Source organism: Syngnathus typhle, linkage group LG13 (assembly GCF_033458585.1).
Source record: "Syngnathus typhle isolate RoL2023-S1 ecotype Sweden linkage group LG13, RoL_Styp_1.0, whole genome shotgun sequence".
In the NCBI taxonomy this organism is placed as follows: Eukaryota; Metazoa; Chordata; class Actinopteri; order Syngnathiformes; family Syngnathidae; genus Syngnathus; species Syngnathus typhle.
Genome location: NC_083750.1, coordinates 11,225,946 through 11,247,904, shown reverse-complemented (window position 1 = coordinate 11,247,904; position 21,959 = coordinate 11,225,946). Strand labels below are relative to the sequence as shown.

Here is a 21,959-nt window from a genome sequence, read left to right as displayed (position 1 = left end):
GGCCCGGGGGCCAGATACGGCCCGCTACACTATTTTAGACAAATTGTGCCTCGAATTTCAAATTGTTTTAACTTTAAAAAAAAAAATAGAAATGCTGTTAGCAATTTTTATTACCATTCATTTTCGAAATATTTTTTATTTTTAAATATTTGAATTCGATATTCTATTTTTAAATCTTCAAACCGTTTTATTATTTTAAAATTGACCATTTGAATGTCCCTTTGAGGCAAACTATGACTATGATGTCATCAAATGTCATCTTGAGACTTGCCATCTATCGACTCTGTTAGTGTGTTGGGTGTTCATTTACATTTGGGTGGTAAAAGGAAGCCTGTCGCTCAGTGAAAAAGTAACGAGCGTCTCTGAAACTCAGCCAATTTGTCTCCATTTGAGCATCCCTGTGATCCACTGGGTTGACGTCTCTGTGTGAAGATGACTTCAGTGAGCCACAAAGAGGGATGGTGACACATGAGCGGGGCGGGGGGGCTTTGCGTCCAAGTGCCAAAGCGAGGCTGCGATGGCCGCACTGTGTAAAAGTCACCTGCATTGAGAGTAATGAATCCTGCGAGAGGAGCAGACATCTCTTTCATCTTCACGAGGACTTGAGACACTCTTTCTTCATCATCTAAAAAAAAAAAGTGCACTCTCACGATACAGATGCGTTTGGCTGGAGACGTGTCTTACTTTCCGAGATCTTTCATCACTTTACTTCTTGTTAGTAGTCGTCGCTGGCTTCCATTGTTTTCAAGCTGATTGAAACATAAAACGCACACGCCCGCCGAACGACAGGGGCAGGTAACAATTATTCCTTTTATTGGCCTTGATTAATGAGAGGTAAAATTAAAGAGGAAATGGCAAAATCGGGAGACTGCGTACTGCATGGAGGTTGCCAAGGTAACGGAATTGAATCAACCCGAGCCGTTCCGCTATTTTCTTCATCTGGAAAGATGATGAGTGTAATTGCTATATTGCAAAGGGGTCACCATTCTTGGTCCTCTGGGTCCTCCGTGTCCATTTTGGACGTCTCCATGGTGCCCGATTTGAAATGATCAAATAGCGAGGTCTGCGGAAGTTGGATAAGCATCATCTCAATCGGGTGCGTTGCAGCAGGGAGACGTCGCCAAGCCAAGCAAGCGTAGATGAATGTTCCAGATGCGCTGGGTGAAGGCGTGGAAAAATGAATTAAGCAGAGGGGAAGGGTGGCAAGAGCAAAATTGAGTGTGACGGCCACCTGTAAAAACGTTCTTTATTAGCGCTCGTCTTGCTAATGATTTCTCTTTTGCACCTGCCTCATTTGCATAATGACGCAAAAAGGATTCCTCATTGTTATTGCTTCCCAACTGGACGATCATTGACTTGGGTTAACAGGGTGATGATTAGGCTTTCCTTTTATTTATTGATCCATCTACCGTAATTTTCGGACTATAAGTCGCACCGGAGTATAAGTCGCACCAGCCATAAAATTCCCCAAAAAATGAAAAAAACCCCCATATATATGTATATAAGTCGCTCCTGAGTATAAGTTGCCCCCCCACCCAAACTATGAAAAAAAACGTGATTTATAGTCCAAAAATTACGGTATCTATTTTAATTTGGGGAAGTGTATTTTATCTATAGAGCAATAAACGAGAACCAAATTACGCCCGAGTTGATATCACAATATTTTGGAATAAATTTGTTTTAGAAGTTTTAATAAAAATATGTCTTATGTTTATTTCAAAGAACATGTAATAAAACAAACTGTAATAAAAAAAATCTATTGGAAGCCCACCCGCTAAATCTCCAAGGCCTCGTGGTGAGCGAAAGGCAAATAATGGACATAAGCTAGCGCCGACGTGGCATTAATAATGAAATCATTGTAAAGTAAATTGAAATGCTGCCCAGCCATGGGAGAACGGCGGCGGCGGTCTCTCAGCAACAGTGAGCCGAGCCGCCAAAGCCGTTGCATTTACAAGAAGCTGCAGGCGCTTGACGGAATCCTCCAGAGAGAAACCCAACCGTTGTCACCGTCAAACTTGTAACAATAACTTGAAATCAAATGTTGACAGAGATTCTTACAGAGTTCACCGTCACCGAAAGTATTTGTCGCTGCTTTTATTCTGTTTAGCTGCAAGATGATTTCTCCGCAACCATTTCATGTCCCCCGATTGAGCTCATTGCAAGAGCAGATAGTCGAGTCATGTGCATCTGATGATTCCTGAACGGTATTGGAATCGTTGAAGGCCATCCCTCCCGGAAAAAATGCTCAAGGTGGTCTAAAACAGTTCAGGGTATGTCAAAGGCTGATGGGAAATGTGAACGAATGAGGCGCTTCCCCCGTTCTCAAACAACCGTTGAATCATTTGTCACCCTGAGGAGATGAGAGATGCTGCCACAGGGCTGCAGAATGACTCACTAACTTGCCACCACGAGTTCAGGAAGGAGAGAAACAACTCTGGCGGCAACTGTAACTCCAAGAGCAGAAAGTTAATCCAAAAGTTCTCTGAGTTGATTTACCAGACGTGCAAGTGTGCTGTTCAGTCCGGACACCTCGGAACACGGCAAGCACACAAAATCGATCCCGGTCAATTAACTCTGTATCACAATAATACATAAAATAATCCAATAATAATAATATTAAAAACATATTTAAACAAATTATAAAAGAAATATAAATTCTTTATATTTGAATATATATGAAATAAATAAATAAAATCAATTAACTCTGTATCACAATAACATAGCAAATAGTCCAACAATAATAATAATAATAATAAAAAAAACAACCCCAAAATAAATAAAATAGTTAAAGGAAATTAGATAAATAATATATATAAAATAAATAATGAAAAGAAATGATAATCCAGTAAATAATCCAGCACCCCAAATTTCCATTCCGCTTGTCAATGAATCTTTGTGTGCACACTTTTAAATCCCTGCAACAATCCGTCACCTCTGTGACAATTGCAGCAAGGGTGATATCCCACGTCGTATGTATCGCACCCCAAATGATACAACACGTCCGGATTGGCCGGCGCAAACATCAAACCTGTTGAAAACATCAACCGAGTCAAATTTCCAATCTCCTAACGCTGGCCGCGTTTGACAGTGAAGTGATGTTGTGTCAAATTGAAGATACTTTGCAAGGCTGTTGTGGGCTTATCTCCAAAGCATTCTTTGAGCTGCTCATTTCTGTCACTGGCGTGTCACTTTGCTGGTTTGTCAAGTTGTATCTGTTTAGTTTATTCCTTTGCTGTCTCGGGGGGCAAAGAGACAGCGCGTCTTGCGGGATGAATCCCTCAGATCGGACTTTAACATCCAACCTCCTAAAAAGCTTTTTGTAGCTTCAGTAACTTGACAGTCTGATGGCGTAACGGTTCACTTGCCTGACTCGTGCGCGGGGACCGTCGGGCTCAATTCCCACTGGGTGACAGTGAACGGTTGTCCGTTTCTCTGTGATTGACGGGCAATTTTGTTTTTTGTCCAATTGAGCTGGGGATCTGGGCGGGACTCCACGTACCTTGGAGAGGATTAGCGTGGTGAGAACATTGTCACGGATCACTTCAACGTGGGGAAGGAAAGCTACCGACCGAGGCAGGAGTCGATTTAAGATTCCGCCGCATGCTGTTCAGACATGAGAGGGAGCCGGCATTGACGACATTGAAAAGGTCAGAAGGTGAATGTACAGTATGATGCGCAAACCTTTCAAATTCTCGACAAGTCAGGTTGGATTTGCCGAAGCTTGCGGCAGATCCTTTGGTGCGTTTTAACCTTTGCGACTCCTCCAGCGAGCTTTCCCGTTGTGAAAGTGCATTTTTATTTTCCACATTTGGAAAAAAATATAAATTGCAGGCAAACTGTGGCAAGAGAATTCAACTGTCCCGGTCTGGGACTGTGCTGTTAAGAATAGAAAGAGGATGTGCAAACCCACCCACGGCCAGAAATTGCATTCAAACCTAAGAAAAAAAAAAACCCAACCTTATCCCAACATTTGTCCTTCTACTGAGCGGCAATGGTCCCCGGGCGGGCTACTTCTTTGTCAGGTCCGTGGCTCCAAATGTCTTGAAAAGCCTTTCCCACCAAGTGAACTGAGTGACGTATCATTTTGTCATGATGTTTTTTGACTCAAAGTATATCTGCATGTATTTTTCCCAGTTTAGAAAACAATCACTTATCATCTTCCAAATCCATTTTGAATCCAACAAGAAAGCACCTCCTACGAATTCTTAGCACCGCTGCAGCCGACGTAATTTGTCCATTCCGCCGAGTTCCGAAATGACTCATTCGCACTCGGCAAAAAGGTTTGCAAGTTAACAGCGGCGATGCGCTAATGCTCGGCTGCTTGCCGAGAGCAGATTGGAGCTGCAGAATGTTAAGAGACCAAAAGTCAATGCTTGCGTCTCTCTGCCCTTCCTCAGGTTATCTGAACCTGACTTGGCCTGCTTCTGTGTACGTGTGTGTGTGTGTGTGTGTGTGTGACTCAGTGTGTGCGGCTGATTTAAAGCTCAGTGGCATTAGCCGCTCCACCAGCAAAAGACACGATGTGCCTGGACCATATGACTGGATTTAGTGTGACCCAGTTAAAATGAAGTCTTTTGCCGCTTGGCTGTAGTGAATTCTCTCTTAATTGAAGAGACAGCGAGCGAGCGGGCAGAAACTTCCGAAGGGCATTCAGGTAGTAGATTTTTACCGGAGGTGAGATTTGTCAGCCGTCTATGATTAGTAACTGGACTTGAGCGCCGGCGCATCGGCGTCACGCGGCACGGCGCCGCGAAACAATCTTCCGTCGGCTCATTTATTCCGCCGGCCGGCCGACAACACATTTGGAGAGATCAATGGCTTGTGATTTTGAGACGTAATTACGAATTCCAGCTCAGGTTTTCTCAGCTACGTGCGGATATAGTGCTTCCTTCCAAATAATTGGCCACCAGGTCCCCTGCTGTGAGATTAGAGTCCGTCCAGATATGGCAGCTTCTGCTTTCTAGCAGTCCCCATGGACTCCAAGTGCTGATTCCAATGGCTTTTATTAAACAGCTTATTCCCACCTAAAATGCTCTTCGGATGTTTTTTTCTTTTCTTACTAGCACGGCACAGTTTGATTAATGTGATCAGGGAGTGCAGAAAGTGCTGCCGGGCTCCAGGCAGCCAACAATGCTGAACAAATGAACCGTACTAATTGTTTGTTTGAGAATTGGCACATTAATACCATTAAAAATACAGAGCACGCTATATGGAGCCATTGCCTGCTCACGGCGCGTGGGACAAATATGGAGCCGCTGTGCTAACACGTGACTACTGCGCCAGCGTCGACCGTTTGGACAAACCTCAGAAGCATTAGAAACTGTAATGATGTTATTTCCCAAAGAAAAAAAAAAAAAGTCCTTTTGAAACTTAAGCAGCTTCTAATGTGTTTGGGGGGGTAAACATTCTAAAGCTGCAGCGGCGAAGATCTTAATGAGATGATGAAATGTCCTCCAATGGTTGCTACACATTGCACACCGTATGTCGTTCTCTCGGGAGTGACATGGTAGCCGTGAGTCATACACACAAAGTAATGGAACGCCGCAATTATCTGGTTAAATAATCAAATTGTTAACATGACAAGCACTCTCCAGATCTTGATGATCGTACTGTAATTTTCGGACCATAAGTCGCGTTTTTTTTCATAGTTTGGGTGGAGGGGGGGCGACTTATATACATATATATGTTTTTTTTCTCACTTTTTTGGCCATTTTATGGCTGGTGCGACTTATACTCCGGTGCGACTTATAGTCCGAAAATTACGGTAATTGTGCCGAGAAGCCACTTAGATGGACCGTCGGGCTTTGCGGAGATAATCAAAGTGGAGAGCATGTACTTCCTGCGCCCAAGCTTGGCAAAATCAAACCCAAGTGCCTTTTAAATGTATTTGTTTTAAATGTATTCTTAGATGTTGCAGGTTAGAGCTCTGGTGGGATTTCTGCTCTCTCCTTCTCTAATGTTGAGAGTTAAAAGAGGCTGATGCAGAATCAGGAGACTAAATCCCAAATCCCTGTTGGCACAAACCCCGGGCAGGCAGGCAGGCAGGCAGGCACACTGGAGTTGACGCCGTGCCTATCAGTGATCTGCCAAGCATTGTAAATCCTCTCCATCTGCATACAGCTCCTTGATCCTCACTGTGTCATTAGCACTTTGGCGATAATGAGCGGGTGGGCTAAAGAACGGCAACCTTTGCTTTGCATTATTTCGTGTGCGCGCGCGTCCACGTGCATCACAATCACCCGTCATGAAAAGACTTTATGTAAATCCGAAAAGCTGGTGTTGTTGTTAATCATGAACCTCGCCATTTGATTGTGCAGCTTGAAATGAGATGATGCTGTTGATTATGGCTGATAGTGAGGAAATGGCAAATGGTCGTGGCCAATTATTCTTAAGCATCTAATCAGTAACTTCATTTGGTTTTATGGTGCAAAGGTCCATCCTTGAAGGCATCAATCCATATTTTGCTTTCTCGACGCAGAAAGTAAGGGCTTTCGGTTATATGGGAATGAATTGATTGGAACGTGCCGATTGCTTTTGGATTGATTGCAGAGCGCCTTTCAGAAGCCCCCCCCCATGCATAAGGGTGGGGTCTCATAATGTGCTCCTTTTGCTAACATTTTTATGCAAGTCACCCTAGATGTGCATCATGTTAAAAAAGAAGACGTCTCTTGCCGATAAAAAGATCTGCAGAGAAAAATTAAATCACTTGACATTTCAAGAAAACCGTCATAATGGTCATTAAATCTGAGTCGCTTGACTAACTCACCTACGCTTGAAAGCATTAAGTTTTTGTTGGGCAAATGTATCACATAAATGAGAGAGCGGCTGATAAAAGGCAATAATAAGCAGCATTTTAAAACACAGTACGTGGAGACGTCTCCCTGACCTTTTGCTGTTATAATAATGCAGTCGAATAATTCTCACATACACACATACGTGTTAACGTGTAGGCGTGCGTGACGTATCATCTGCTATTATTCCCGATGCCTCCCATGGGCTGATCCTCTCCACAAAGTATGCCCCCTCCATTGAGCCCCTGCCAACCCCCAGCAGCATGCTTGTTAAACAGACACTCACATTAGTGGAGCTCATGTTTCCTCCGAGACCCACACAACTGCCAAGCCAAAGTAGCCGCTTATCACTCACGCTCTGCTCCGTGCTCGGGTGCATGTGTGCATAGCACGCATTTAGAACTCCTGCCCTCAAATCACCCGCCCCTGCGCTTGTCCACCTTTTGCCAAATGGCATCATTTTTCTTCTCCAACGTATTGCACCTTTGAAGCAGTTACGCTCTGAATCCATTACTTCTTGCAGACACATGTAAATTGTTCAGGTGATCGATGTTTTTTTTTTTTGGTGCATACGGTATATGTGGACTTCATCACAGCAAGGGTGGTTTTTAATGCAGACTTCTCAACCATCAGTCCATGTTCAGCTCTTTTCCCAACAGGGTTGAGAATCGCCACTTGGAAATCCAAAGTAGGAATGGAAGCAGTCCACCAAAGTGCCCCGAGTACATACTAGCAGGACCTGAGCTATTATGTGACACTTAGTAAAGAAACAAACCGTTCTGTTCCAATTAAAGCTTTGGTGGTTGGACTAACGATTAAATCTTTACGGTCTCGTTTCTGTCCAGTTGTAACGGAAAGTGTGCAGTCCGGCTGTTATTTAAACGTAACTTTAATTGCTTTGCAGCTGTTGCTTGCCCATTTGTTCAAACAAAAATGTACGTATAAAGAAACAATTTACACGACGTAGGTTGGGAATATATGGAATGGGATCGGTTAAACATCGGCGAGTTACACCGTTTGAGAGCTCGACCGACACAAATCAACGAACGCTACGTGGAGGCGTCTCCAAACGGTCACAGAAAAACGTTCGAATTTTCCTCGACCCCATGGCGACGTTGTGGAAATGTCTCGGCAACCAGCGATCTGTTAGCCAACTAGTCTCAAGTGGATGGACGGATTGATATTTGAAATGGCAATCATTGCCTGCGCTGGCCAAAAAGCCACAGTAGAATTTCAAAATCTCGAGCATGGTAGCCAATACTTATGTTTATAACCAGGGGGTTTAGGTTTCAAGACGACTATCGTTCAACTGCATCTCCTCTGTGAAGTCATTCCATGAACTTTTTGGCTCCTCTGAAATCGGAATGCATACAAACCTCTTTGTATTCCGTGCGAGTAATACCACACGAGCTTTAATCTGCGGCGTAGCATGTTGGGGGAATCTTGATGAAGCGTCGACTTTGTCTTCAGATTTGAATCAAAGCCGCGCTGGATGCCGGCGGCTCCTGTACCGACATCCCCCGGGGCGCTGAAGCGAATTTCCCTTTTGGTCCGAGAGGTTCTCGTCCCTCGGATGGGTCTTTTCCTCGTCACCGATGGCTGAGTGCTGCTGTTTGATGCCGGTCATGTCTCACTGCCGAGCGAGCTCATCTATCACGCTAAGTGTGAATGGCAGTCAGGGACGGCGGTGGATCAGAGGAGAGGAGGGCTAATTCCAAGCAAGCCTTCCTCTCTCCAACTATATACTCAGCCATCTGTGCCAAGGCGAGTCCCTAAAAGCAGAATGGAGACCTTGTGTTTTGAGGCTCCAGATGGGCTAGAACAACAACAACGGCCCACACACACCTGCGGCGTTCCGGCGGGGGGGTGGGGGGGTCTGCTCATCCCGTGATGTTACGTAAGAAACGGTCAGAGCTTCTCTCAACGTTAGCCCTGTCTGTTTTAATTGCCGTTCAAGGTAGCATTTCAATTCAACAGCAAGAAAGTAAATGGCAGAAGTTTCTTTGTCATTCCCATGGCAACTGCGGATCACTTTCTTCACCGGTCTTCACGGTCCCGGGCAGTCCTCGTTTGTGCGCAACGTGTCCGTCGAATTGGATCGAATCCCTCCCGTGTGCTATGCGTGGAATCGATTGAGTCGCGCTTGTTGTCCGTGGCTAGTTAATACCAACGAGAAGCATAGCAGTTGAAACAGAAGATTTCAACATCTTTTATTCATAAAACTACATTGACATTAGCGGTGATTTGAATCGCAGAACAGCTTATGTACAACAAAGCCTCCGAGAATGGACCATTCACTTGACAACAAATGGACCCGGCTGAAAGAGGATGCAAGCCCGGAGTGTATGCGGCAAGAAGATAGAAAACCAAAGCGCCATTAGCTACAGAGTTTGGTGGCCTCGTACTCCACGTAGCTCGGTTGCCTGGCGCTGAACGTCTGCAGGGCGGTGAGGATCCTGCTCACGTCCGCACCGGAGAGTTTAAGTCGGTGGCGGAGCAGACAGGCGAAAAGGTCCACGTGGGGGGCCCCGGGAGGCGAGAGCCGGTTGACCCTGTAGCGCAGCTCCACCAGCTGCAACAGAGCCGAGTCCTGCGATCCCTGAGTGTACGGGTAGTCGATCTGCAGGATCAAGTCCTGGATCGCCTCAGGGTCAAAGTGCATGCTGTAGCCAAACAGCTGCATGCTGTTCACTTTCATATAACCCACGCTGTTGGGCGGCTCGGTCGCCTCCACCGGGTCGTAGTCCGCCGAAGCGTTCTTGGGTCCCGTTGACGTGCCCTCCTTGATACGGCTTCTCAAGTAAAAATGCACCGTCTCAAAAAAGCTCTTTTGCCTGTTCCCGAGAGACAAGGTCCAGTTATAGCAGTCCAAGGGAATGTCCAATTTGGTCCGCTCCCAGTCGGGATAGCCGTGTTGTCCTATAGGCATGGTCCAGCTCTCCGAATGGCTGCCCCCGAAAGGGTTGACAAAGAGCGAAAAAGCCGGCTCCAGGCTGCTGTTCCTGCTCAGACAAAACTGCAAGGCCAGTCCAAGGAGCATGTGAACTCGGCTGGATTTAACCCGGTTGCTCTTCAGGGTCAGCAGCATTCGCTTCCTCCACGACGGGTCGAACCAAGTGTTTATCCGCACGTCGTTGCTTACGAACACGGCGTGCAGAGTGATACGCGGATCGCGTCTCTGGAGGAGGTAGCGAAGCTCCACGTCGTGGAAGTCCCGATCGCTCTCCAAACCCAAATAAGGGTCCGTAGGGTCTGGCACGGCGTGCCTGCAGACTCCCTGGTTGAGGGTGAAGCCGGGATTGCAACCGGAGCAGCGCGTGCGGTTCTCGGCCGAGCAAGACGAACAGCGGGCTCCGTCACCCGTGGAGCACGGGATGAGCCCTTGGCACGGCGGCTGGCTATAAGGGCAGGAACATCGAGCGCTCTCGTCGTTGTAGACGCCCACTTGGTTGTTCTCGCTGCAGTACAGGATGGAGAGGGTGTAGCTCAGCCAGAAGTGAAGAGACCTAGGAGACAATCACAGCCACTTTTACATCAACTCGCCATTGAGGATTTTTCTTTTTCAAGAGAACCATGAGGACACCTCACTTAAATTACAAGGACCATCGTCTCTGCTCTTATATCTCGTAAACATGGATATGAGACAGAGTAATGGGTGTGCCTTTGATTTATTTTTTTATTTCTCCTGATTACAATCATACAGTTCACCATTTGATGAATAAAGGCAATCATTTTGATTGAATTCCAAAAGATTGAATTCAAGGGAGACAACAGTTGGGCACCTCCAATTACCCTTAATGCGTTTACTATATTACGACATGATGCATACTTCACATAAGAAAAAAAAACATCTATTTACAATATAATTTGTAAGCACATGGGGAAATTTAATAAAGCCGTAAATGTTTCACAGAGACACAAACAATAAAAGAAACAGCTGTACCTACTGACCCGAAACCAATATGGTCTTATTTTATTTTACCAGCAGTGAGTGTGTAATAAACAAGTCTAATTGGATTTCAGACTGAGGAGGCAGTGTCTAAATTTGACTAGTGAGCTAGCGGGCCAAGGTTGTGTAATTTTACGAATGTCCCTCCTACAAGTAGCAGCCAACGGTGGCTGTGACAATCTGCTATAGTCCAACATCCGGGTGGATCTATGCTGAAACAGCAGCTGAAGCAAAAAAAAAAAGCGGTAATGGATAGCAACGGCCAAAACTGCGATTCTTGAAAAAACGCAGTAAACAGTAAATGGACTCCTTTTATAGAGCACCTTTCAAACTTGAACCTACTCGGAGTGCTTTTACAGCGTTGACGAGCTTGCAGATAATGACGAATGGTGGCTGGCACGGAAAGAAAGTATACGGCGCGTTTGGACAGCTGATGCTGCAAGTGTCGCCATTAGTTTTGGGCTTCGGACAAAATTTGGGGAGGTCCCCGGAAATCTACTCTTGAGCTTCCGGGATTTGGCAGGTTTGCCAAATCAGGAAGCTCAACGCGATAGTCATTAGAAGCAAGTATGAAGTACCGTATTCTCCACACTATAAAGCGCACCTAAAAAAAAGGCGTGTCCAGAGTCCGGCCCGCAGGCCAAATGTATATACATATCTTATATATGGCCAAAGTTTTAAAATGGGCCATTCATTGCGCTTTATAATCCGGTGCGCCTTATAATCCGGTGCGCCTTATAGTGCAGGAAATACGGTATGTCAGAGGCAGAAATTGAAAGTTTCCATCCTGATTGAAACATTGAATATTGGCAGACGGAAGACAAAGCCTCCCCATTCCATGTCAGTGGCCCAAATGTTGAAAAATGACGATTCAGAAAGCAAATGGCTTCTGACAACGGCATGTTTTTCATCGTTAGCAGCATTAAGCGGGTGAAAAAATGTCAGTGATGAGCAGCAAGCAGGCACTTGAAGCTTCTGTGGAGTCCCAAGGAGCTCTCACTGCAGGAGCTTCCAATTAGAAGATATTTTTGCAGCGGATATACACGCACAAGGTTAAACCTTTTCGAAAATGCAATTAATCAAAACAAACAGATTTTTTTCTATGGCTTGCGGTTGCCACTTATTTCATTATGCATCTCACCTCGGCCTCTGCAGGACGATTTCGGGCTGTTTACTGCACCTCTTGCTGAGGCTGAAGAGCTTGTTGATGGTGCGACGAGCTTTGGTGAAGAGCCGCTGGTTGATGGTCTCGAGTTGCCTGTAGCGTTGGAGCAGGCTGGCATCTGTCCTCCATAAGTGCTCCACAACAGATGTGTTTACAGCGTAATGCGTCGGCAGCTTTCCAACAAAGCTTTGGAATTCCTCTGGAAGGACAGAAGAGCACCAAGGGGCAAAATTTGCTGCTTGGGTATTATCCAGAAAATAACAATCTGAACGAAAATACCCTATACGCTCCTCATTGAAAAGCAAATAGCTCGAGGAATTTTTCGGTATTAGTCGGACGAGCGGGACTATTTATTTACAAGTCTGTTATTCTGAATTGTTAGGGAACAAAAAGAGACTTTCGAACCCGTATACAGTGAATGAACGTCACCCAAGCAAGAAAATGGCGACTTGTGAGCTGCATTTGCAAAGCAGCATTCTGCCTAAAATCCCAAGCAATCCTTTAAAGTGTTTTTCCTTCCTACTCAAGGGATGGGATAACCTTGATTTTTAGTGGAGGCCATTTTATTCATGCCCCAGAACAGATTAAATCAGATTTTGTGCAAACCTCTGGGTATTTTGCTCACTAAATGCCAGTTGAGGCCGCTAATCCAATCAGGCACGGTAATGTTGTGTTTATAGTCACGATAGCTTTGTTTCAAAATGATACAATATTACATTATTAGGTCCTAGGACGCCAGGCGTGCTTTGTTTGATCGCTGGACCGTTTATTTGTGCGCCAGCCAATTTGCCGCGTGCAAAGCGGTGGGGAGTTACACGTGGGAAAATGAGGACAAGCTAGCTTCTTAGTAGAGGTCACACAATCAATTAGCGAGTGGGACACTGTTACAGGTACGTTTACAACACCTGCTGACAAGTCACGTTTTAGCTGCAGTGGTCATGAATTACCGTATTTTCCCGACTATAAGGCGCACTGGATAACAAGGCGGGCTCTCACGAGAACATGTATTGATTTGATTTGATGAAAATGTATTTTTTATTTTCTTAGAGTCCGAAAAATACGGTGGTCCATTATTGAAGTCATTACTCAAATCAACCCTAGATTAAAACGATCTTTGAGTGACCTTCTTTTCCACTCCATCTTGGCCCAAGAGCCGCACGCTGAGATCTGACACTTTGAGTGACAGATCATTTGATTTAAAGTGGCAACACTTGACAGCCAGGCAAAAATTTTGAACGAGAACAAGACGCGGCTGTTCTGTTCGTGTTAGCCTTCAAACGCGACGGCAGAGTCTTTCCGAGAACAAGGGCCCAAAGTTCAGAAGCATTTCAAGCGGCGCTACTCCCGCCGGAGCTTGTTGATTGCGCGAGTCACGCTCGCTGACATTTCCAAATGACTTCTAAGGGCAACGATAAATCACGACCTCCGACTCACCGGATGCTTCAAACTCCAAGTTGCTCCGCCTCCAGGCCTCTCTAATGCGCACAAGGTTGTTTTCCAGAGTGTCCAGGTCAGCGTGAGGGCAGTTGCACTGTGGGAATTCCACCCTGCACTCACACCAGCATTCGTTGTTTCGGCACATAAAACGACCCTGGGATTTACAGCCGATGTAGTCGAGAGCCGCCTGGATGAAGTGGCTCCGCAAGTAGCCGGGGAGGACGACCTGCAGCCCTGCCGAGCGTGAAAGGCAGCAGGACCAAGGCAATTATTAGAGTGCCCTTGCCAAAGATGAGAGAATCAGGCCACTGCTTTATAATTATCGTCAACAAATGGCAGGACAGCGGTGACAAACTAATTGCACAGCGGACTTGATGGATTTGACTCGATTTAAGTCCAATATCGACCTGGCTGTTCAGTTCGTTAAATGGCTACAGCAGTTGATTTTGACGCCAAGAGATTCTTGCAAAAATGTCCTGCTATGACTAATGACCTACACTTATGTTCCTCTTTTTAAAAGGCAGACATTAAGGCACCTTTGAAAACATTTGCTTTCAGTTGAGTTCTCTGAATCTCTTCAATACACAACAATGAGAACGAGTTGACCTGTAAAATTCCGACGGTCCGATTCGTATACAATGAATAAAATTGCTTCTTTTTCAGTTTTACCATGACTTGAACAGGAAGATGAACATCAGCCAGTGGGCGTTGAGAATGTACTTATTATTTCACGCACGCAATGTTCTTTCCACTTAGCTCTGAAAAACAATGTCGAACAAAATCATTGCGGTCTACTGGCAGCCGAACGGTACAACGCCGCCAGCTTACAAAAGTAGCATCGGGCCAAACGGCTTGCGAGGAAGTCGCTGTATGCCTAAGTTGTTTACTGCTAACGAGGCAACTGGAACGCTGATAGTTGGACAAGTTGCAACGGGCCACCTAACGCACTATTGTTTCTGACGCAGGACACGAAATAATCACTTGTGAATGATTTCCCAGCTAGACTCCCGAGAGCTAGGATAAGCCAATTAGTGTTGCTTCCAGTCCGCGGGTAGCATATTTACTGCGGAATTACTGAGACATGCTGCCATTTACGACGCATTTCCAATCCTCCATTCGGTTTTGTCTTTGCGGGCGATTCTGCTTCGATTTTTCACTTTTCTCATCATGTCTGACGGGTTACTGCAGGAACAATAAAAAATATTCCATTCAACAACCCAATCCTCTAATAAGTTTTTTCTATTAGATTTTACTGGACCTTTATTTACTCAGGTAACAACAAGGGAAATGAAAAATAAATACACAACAAACGCTACAATATAACCTCATAAATAAATAGAACATATATTTATACAATAGGTCCAATGGACTCGTTTCTTACCTTGTAGCTGAACCTTATTTTCTGGACTGTGAACCAGAACCGAGCTGACCGTGTCCAGATTGTCATAGTTGCTGCATCCAAGTGGCCCGGTCCTGGTTTCTGTGACCTGCATCCAAATAGAAAAAAAATATATATCTACGTGCTTAAAGAAACTTGTCTTATGTCACTTGATCTTTCAACAGTCCCTTTTTCTACCTCAAATCACATTTGAATGCAAGTAGTACACTGTTAAGGAAGGTCTTGCACTTACAAGCCTCCTCAGAGAGGCATTAGCGAAGGGAAATCTACTTTGCTCCGACCACCTAACATCAAACGCTCCTAACTTCATTCCTCGAGTAATTGACCCCGCTGCTGAGTCTAGAAATGTTCATTTTGCAGATGCTCGACTTGCAAATCCTTCCTGACATTTCCAACATTATACCTTTTTGAATGAAAGGACGTCAATAGAGGCTTCTGTTAAACCCGACCCCCCACCCACCCCCTCCTCTCATCTGCTACTCTCCATTGAATGGAAAACAGTCTAGTCGGGAATTAACGGGATGATATTGCAAATCGATCAAACCGACAGATAACCGCAAGATGTTTGTGGGGTGGCACTCGTCTTCATCAGCAGCTATTCACTTTAGCATCTAACGTTTTAGCCTCGGGCTGATGTATGCCTTCTCTCTGATAGCTACTTTCGATGTTAAAACGGATGATTGGTGTTTCCGTCGTGAGGTCTTGAAACGGCTGCGCTCGTCCACTCCTCTTAAACTCTCCTTTGGGGCTACCATTTATAATCCTTTGAATTATACTACAATGAAGTATCGCCTTCAGTATTACAGTGAGGTATTTTGCGAGAAATGGATGGCAAGGATCGAACGACTTTGAAATGCAGAATAAATGGCTTCCTCGTGTCAGGCGCACTCTATAAACGTACCGTATTTTCCGCACTATAAGGCGCACTTAAAAACCTCCAATTTTCTCAAAAGCCGACAGCGCGCCTTATAATCAGGTGCGCCTTATAATCAGGTGCGCCTTATATATGGACCAATATCAAGCCACTACAGCAGGCGTGTCCAAAGTCCAGCCCGCGGGCCAAATGTATATATCCTATATATGGACAAAGTTTTAAAATGGGCCATTCATTGAAGGCGCACCTTATAATCCAGTGCGCCTTATAGTGCGGAAAATACGGTAGATGTCGATTCTATTTAACAGTGCACACGCATTTATCATCTTTTTTGAACGCACCCGTATAGCAGTAGAGGCGATCTGGAGGTGGTGAAGTCTACGTAGGGTGCTTTCTCTGTCGGTGAAGTAGGACGCCGCCAGCTGATGGAGCGCCTCTAGCGTAATTACCCCGCTGGCGTTGTCGCTTTTATTGCCCTCGGTCGCCACTGGCGGAGATTCCTGACCCAGCTTCCTTTTGTCCACAAATATGGTTAGGGATTCTTCTCCTGGTGACGAGAATACGAGCTTCATTAGCGTCGACGGAGGGAGCGACACTAATCACCCTTCGTTAGCATCTCTTCATATTAGATTGAAAAGTAGTAATTAAGCGCTGTGGAGGAAGTGACACTTTGGATGAATGGAGGGAAAGTCAGAGAAAAGGAACACATTATTTATTCATCATCATTAATCACAGCCATTTCATTGTTATCATTATATCAAATTTGGCGGTGCCGATGGAAATGGAAAATCGGATGTAGCCCAAATTATAATGTGTCTTTACAAAATGTAATTAAAATGAAGAAAATTCTTTTTCTCTCTCTCCATCCTCATGGACCATTGCAGGGCACGTCAAGATAAACGACTATGTACACACCTTCGGGAAGAAACCTAAAAATCAACGACCATTACTCCGCACAGTATATAAATATATGTCCGAAATGCTTGCCCGTGCGTTGCACCGTACCTCCCAATGTGGCGGCGAGGAGGAGATGGGTGCCATATTTTTTTATTAGACTCTGGGTAATTGCGTGCAGGGTCGGCCGTCTTCCCAGCTGGCGGACGGTGTTCATGAATTCGGGGTCGAGGGGCACGGTCAGACCACGACCTCCACCGAGACTGTCTCGTTTCTCCACCGCCAGGCTGTTGACCTTCCATCGACCAAACTCCCTGGAGACACACACACACACACACACGTAGTTGGCTGCAGCCTATTGTGATATTTGTCACCTAGTCACTGGGTGAAGTCAATGTTACAGAGGTCACAGTGGCTGGCTGATACTTTTCTATGATATTGGTCCTCTTATTATTCTGAGCCACTATCATTCTAACCCAATTAAAATCGAATTGAAAGGTTTGGATGGGAGTCTTAACTCACTCACTCACCACTCACTAATTGATTTTTCTGTGAGATAATACCTTTATTTAGAGCCTAAATAAATTTTAGACAATTCAGTTTCCTCCAGAAACAAGAAGGACCTCACAACAGTCGGTGCTCGGAGCACCAAAAACAAATGGTCATGACTTTTAAAAAGGAAAACACCACGTGGACTGCAGCTCACTATATATTTCGTTACTTTAGTTCAAAGAAAAAGTCAACTTTTAACTCCTTTCATAGCCGGTGTGCAATTTTCAATAACGTTCCGATTCCATTTGCGTCAACTATGGCTTCAAAGTTTTAATAACCCAAAGTAAAATACTGCTTACTTGAAGACGAGATAATTGTGTCGAGTTTCTCAAGCAACAGATCTCGGACTTATTTTCCAAACCTGAATCCTTTCAACTCCTTTGAATGAAAAATGATTGATTTTCTTGGGGTTTTACTTCTCCGCAGTCAAGCATGGGCTGGTAAATTAGCACGTAGGCATCCTTCAGCATCAAAAGTGAGACCCTGCCTCCATTTTCCAGCTCAACACTGATTCCAACGTGCAGCTGCCATTGTGAGAACGCGGCGTCACAACTCAACCCAGTCAAATTGTTAGTCTGTCTCATGGACAAATCACGGCTGAACATCTCTAATGGAGTGCCGCGGACCACTCTTTGAAAGCTTGCAAGAAAATCGATTGGCCGTGAAAGGACATGTTCCAAAATGATCATTAGATCATGGTTTGTTCGCTCGGAGATATATAAAAGCCACTTCGATCCGGATAAAGAGTCCAATTAGTTAAAGTGTCATTCGAAGAACATGTCATGATCGTGTTCTCAGAGGACAATTATATCTTCGGGGGGGGGGGGAAACAAGGCCAAAGCGTTAGCTTGGATTTATTGACAAATCCGACTTTGGCATTTCTGGAATCCGAAAGAAGGTGTCCCCCGCACAGAATGAGCAAAATACCAATTAGAGACAAGTACTGCAGAGGCACTTGTTTACTTCTTCCACTCGGATCCTTCGGCACGTACCTCCGAGCGAGAGCAAAATCGAAAAAAGTCCCATAAAAACCTCAAGCCAAACCCCTCCACCCTATCTTTAGGATACTCATATTGTGCACATAAAACGGTTTGTTAAATTCAGCTAAAGAGCACTTAAGTGAACTAAATCCAGGACAAACGTTCGGAGAGAGTCAAAATGAAGAATGCTGGCGTTCAACTCCAAAGACGTATTCGTTTACTGTGTGTCATAATGACACCGCAATCCCACAATTGTTATTGTCAATCCAAATAAATGCTGATTCAGGTCGAAAAGAAGCGCAATTTTACCGGGAGGACAGGCATTGAGTCGTTCCTGCCTCTCTGTCAAAGTGAAATTGCTTCGGCGATGTCGTCGTCCATACATTAAACTCGAACGACACCATTTTTACAAGATTGTGTCCAAACATCCCGCCAGTCAGTGTTTCTCTATCAACCGACCTCATTGAGTCGAATCAGCGAACATGCCATGTTGGATGTAATTGGGGATTACGCGAGTCCCCCCTCCCCCTCCCACCCCGGGGATACAAACATCCCAGTAGGCAATCTCTCATCCTCCATCGCTGCATTCACCCCGGGATTGCCACTTGTGTGATGATGAGCATTCTTTGAAAACGTTGGAATGCTGCAAGTAAACAAGTCTCATTATGCACTTTGCAGACACCGACGTCAGCGAATCCAACCTGTTCTTGTCCATTATTGCAATCCCGCAATGCTGCTGGCTCTGACTCCTTCTGGGAGGCAATCATTGTCAGGAAAGCTGCTCAGCACACAAATAATTGGGGAACCGGGACAACGTGCGGGGTACGCCATTACGGCCAATCATCCTAAAGAACGGACAGGCTCTTTGTCCACTTCTGATGGACACGAGGAAAGATTGCTAATACAATGTAGTCCATCCAGACGGATGATCACATGCACTGTGCACAATCAATTGTGGTGAAAGCATCTCATTGGCCAGAGAAAAGGTGAGAACATCCAAAGAGCAAATAGACAACGTAATCACACGCTGCTGGATGCACAACACGTCGGGCTCAGTAAATTATAGGTGGGAAGAGCGGCAAGGCAATGTTGGCCCCAAGGCAGCTTCATATTGGACACTCGGTCACTCCAAATCCATATCTATCCCTTTGGGTCAAATATACACTGAAGGAGTGAGTCCATAAGGATAATTTGGACTCTGAGGTACCGGTTCCAGGTATAACTGTAAAAGTGAAGTGCCAATAGAACCAAAACAGTACCTTTGAGGAGACCACACAATCATAATTCCAGACAGTGCTTCTCTCTCTGTCTCTCTCTCTCAAATGATTTGAAGTGTTTTTACAATGCAGCAAACTACCCAAGTCCGGTTCTGGAGAGCTACTATCCAGCCTGATTTACATGCAACATCCCGGATTGAAATAATCAGAATCGTTATGAGGCGTTTGCAAATCTTGCTGAGGAGACGGTCATTTCAATCAGGCATGCAACGGGCTGGACCACAGTGCATTTGCGGAATATGAAAGAAAATTGTGGTGAAGAAAATGATTGCACTGTTAAATAATTTGCGTGTGGCTCAGAAAGCATACTCAGGACATTTTGAAAAGCACCATATAATGAGAGCAGCACTTAAAAATCCGCCGATGATTGCCAAGCGGGTATTCAAAAGCTGTGTGTCATCTGAGACGCTCTGAATGCATCATATTCCATAGACATAAATCTGGATTTCGGCCACCTCTAATCCCTAATTTACAAGGGAAAACATTTGCAGGGCTCTGGGATGTATGATGACTAGTTTTCAAACATGTATATATATAATTTAATAGATGAATAAATAAAAATAAATAATAATAAATAAATTATAATATATTATAATAGTAAATTAATGAATACATGATTTATATTGTATATACATAATATAAATTAAATACAATATATATATATATATATATATATATATATATATATATATATATATATTTAGATACATACACACACACAAAAAGTGGTCAAGAAGTGACTTTTTTTTGGTGCTGGCAAACTGGGGATTGATATGGACGGTTATGTGTTGAAACGATTTTGGCAAAATGCATGCGATTTGTAGCAGGCCAGTTGGTGTCGTAGCGGAATAAAGACGAAAGAACAGAGCCTTCCGCCGTCAAGTCATTCTCATGCAAGACAACACATCATCCCCCCCAGCGCACAAATTACCACTGACGCTTTTTGCTACTTCGGCTAGGAAGGAAGAAAAACTGTTGGTCATTTGCAAGAACTCATGACTATCATGGAGAACCTGCCGTGCAGCCTCAAATGTTCTGAATGATCTTTTTGTCAGGATGGAGCTACTACAGACTTTTTGGGAGAGGATACTGTGGGTTTTTTTTTCTAATGCATTAGAAAATATAGTGTATAATGCAATATCATTGTTTACAATTCACTGGCTAATTGAGCCCTCTGTCCACAGACTCCAAACTGTATCCATGCAGTCTCTTCTCACTTGTCAATGATTTCATATCTACTCTAGCTAATTATGGAAGACAGTCAGGAAGGAACCTAAAGATACAAATGAGCTGCCACGAGTCCATTCGAAGGAAGCAAAATGGTCAAATCGCAGAAGACTTGGTTTGGGCAGGCTGGAGATTTGCCAGCAACAACCAAAAAAGTCCGGACATTGCCCCTAACCCGTCCTGAATGCATTTCCACCACTTTGTCGCAAGCAAGCTGAGCACAGCGTGGAGCCCGAGTGAAGATTTCTCCTTGCTCTTTTTCAGTCTGAATATGTCGAGACTGCATTTCACAAATCTCAGCGTTGGCAGGTGCGATACCTGCCAGGGCGAGCCCGAGAGCGGGCAGCCTTTCAGCACGTCTCCACGGCAGCAGCTGCCGTCACTGATTCATTCCACCCTGCATTTCAAGCGGCGTGTTAGGTGAGATGAGAAATGCATCTCACCTGTAGATCTTATATCGGGTGCTGAAGCCTTGCTGGTGCCTCTCCGCAGCCTCGGTGAACTCCAACGACTGCTGGAAGGGTCCTTTATCCGACAGAAGCCATGCGAGCGAGCCGCCCGACGGGACGGCGGCTCCCTCGGCCCGCGAGGTCCGGCAGCAGCAGCAGAAGAGCCAGAGGCCGAGAGCGGCGCCGCTCCACAGCGGAAACAGCCGCTTACGACGGATTCCCTGACGGCTCATGCTTCGCCCAACGACACCTCATTCTCTCCGGGCTGGGAAGGTCCAACAGAATACTTTGCTGACAATTGCGCCTTTCCAAAAGAATCAATCAAAGTGTCTTTGCGATGACTCACCTGACTTTGCAAAAGAAGACCAAATGATGGACTCGTTAGGAAGTGAAAGCTGGCATTTGGAAAAGACGTCCAAAGGGCTTTCTTTCAACTTGATTCCCGCTCTGGCTCAACTTTGTCACAACGGATGGACCCCCCCTTCCCTCCCCCTGAGTATCGGCGCATCCCTCCAGCGCAAGTCACTTGATTCCAAAAAGTCAATGGACGGGTTCATCCCCACGCCAGGCATGGCAGGAACGAAGCGAAGCTCCTGTTTTTGTTTACTTTGACCTCCCCTCCTATTTTCATGCAAAATTCTACGTACGCACTGCTGCAGCAGCTGTTCTCCTCCTCCTCCTCTTCCTCCTCCTCTTCCTCCCTCTGCTGTATGAATGAGCGGCTGCTCCGACCGACACAGAGAGCTTTTTCTCTCTTCCCCCCCCCCCCCCCCACTTTTCCCCCAACGCCACCCTCTCTCTCTCTTTTTCTCGGAGCCAGTGAGGAGGGGGGGGGGGATGTGTACAGTCTCAGTGGATTGCGGTTGTAAGGACAGCCGGATGAGGATCATCAGGAATGCTTTCGATACGTCGACAGCACCTTGGCATGATTGCTCCTCATTATTTGGGATAACAGCAAGTTCCGC

General features: G+C 45.3%; 1 protein-coding gene across 1 annotated transcript; it reads right to left on the bottom strand.

Annotated features, from left to right (window-relative positions):
• Positions 1-9,012: 9,012 nt before the first annotated feature.
• On the bottom strand, positions 9,013-21,716 carry LOC133166191 (BMP/retinoic acid-inducible neural-specific protein 3-like). Its single transcript, XM_061296235.1, has 8 exons — positions 21,341-21,716; positions 20,989-21,259; positions 16,621-16,823; positions 15,957-16,162; positions 14,724-14,829; positions 13,340-13,576; positions 11,882-12,104; positions 9,013-10,297 (listed from the first exon to the last, which is right to left on the bottom strand). Exons 2-8 carry the CDS (start codon positions 21,225-21,227, stop codon positions 9,169-9,171), a joined length of 2,343 nt encoding a protein of 780 aa, XP_061152219.1. The 5' UTR covers positions 21,228-21,259; positions 21,341-21,716; the 3' UTR covers positions 9,013-9,168.
• Positions 21,717-21,959: the final 243 nt, after the last annotated feature.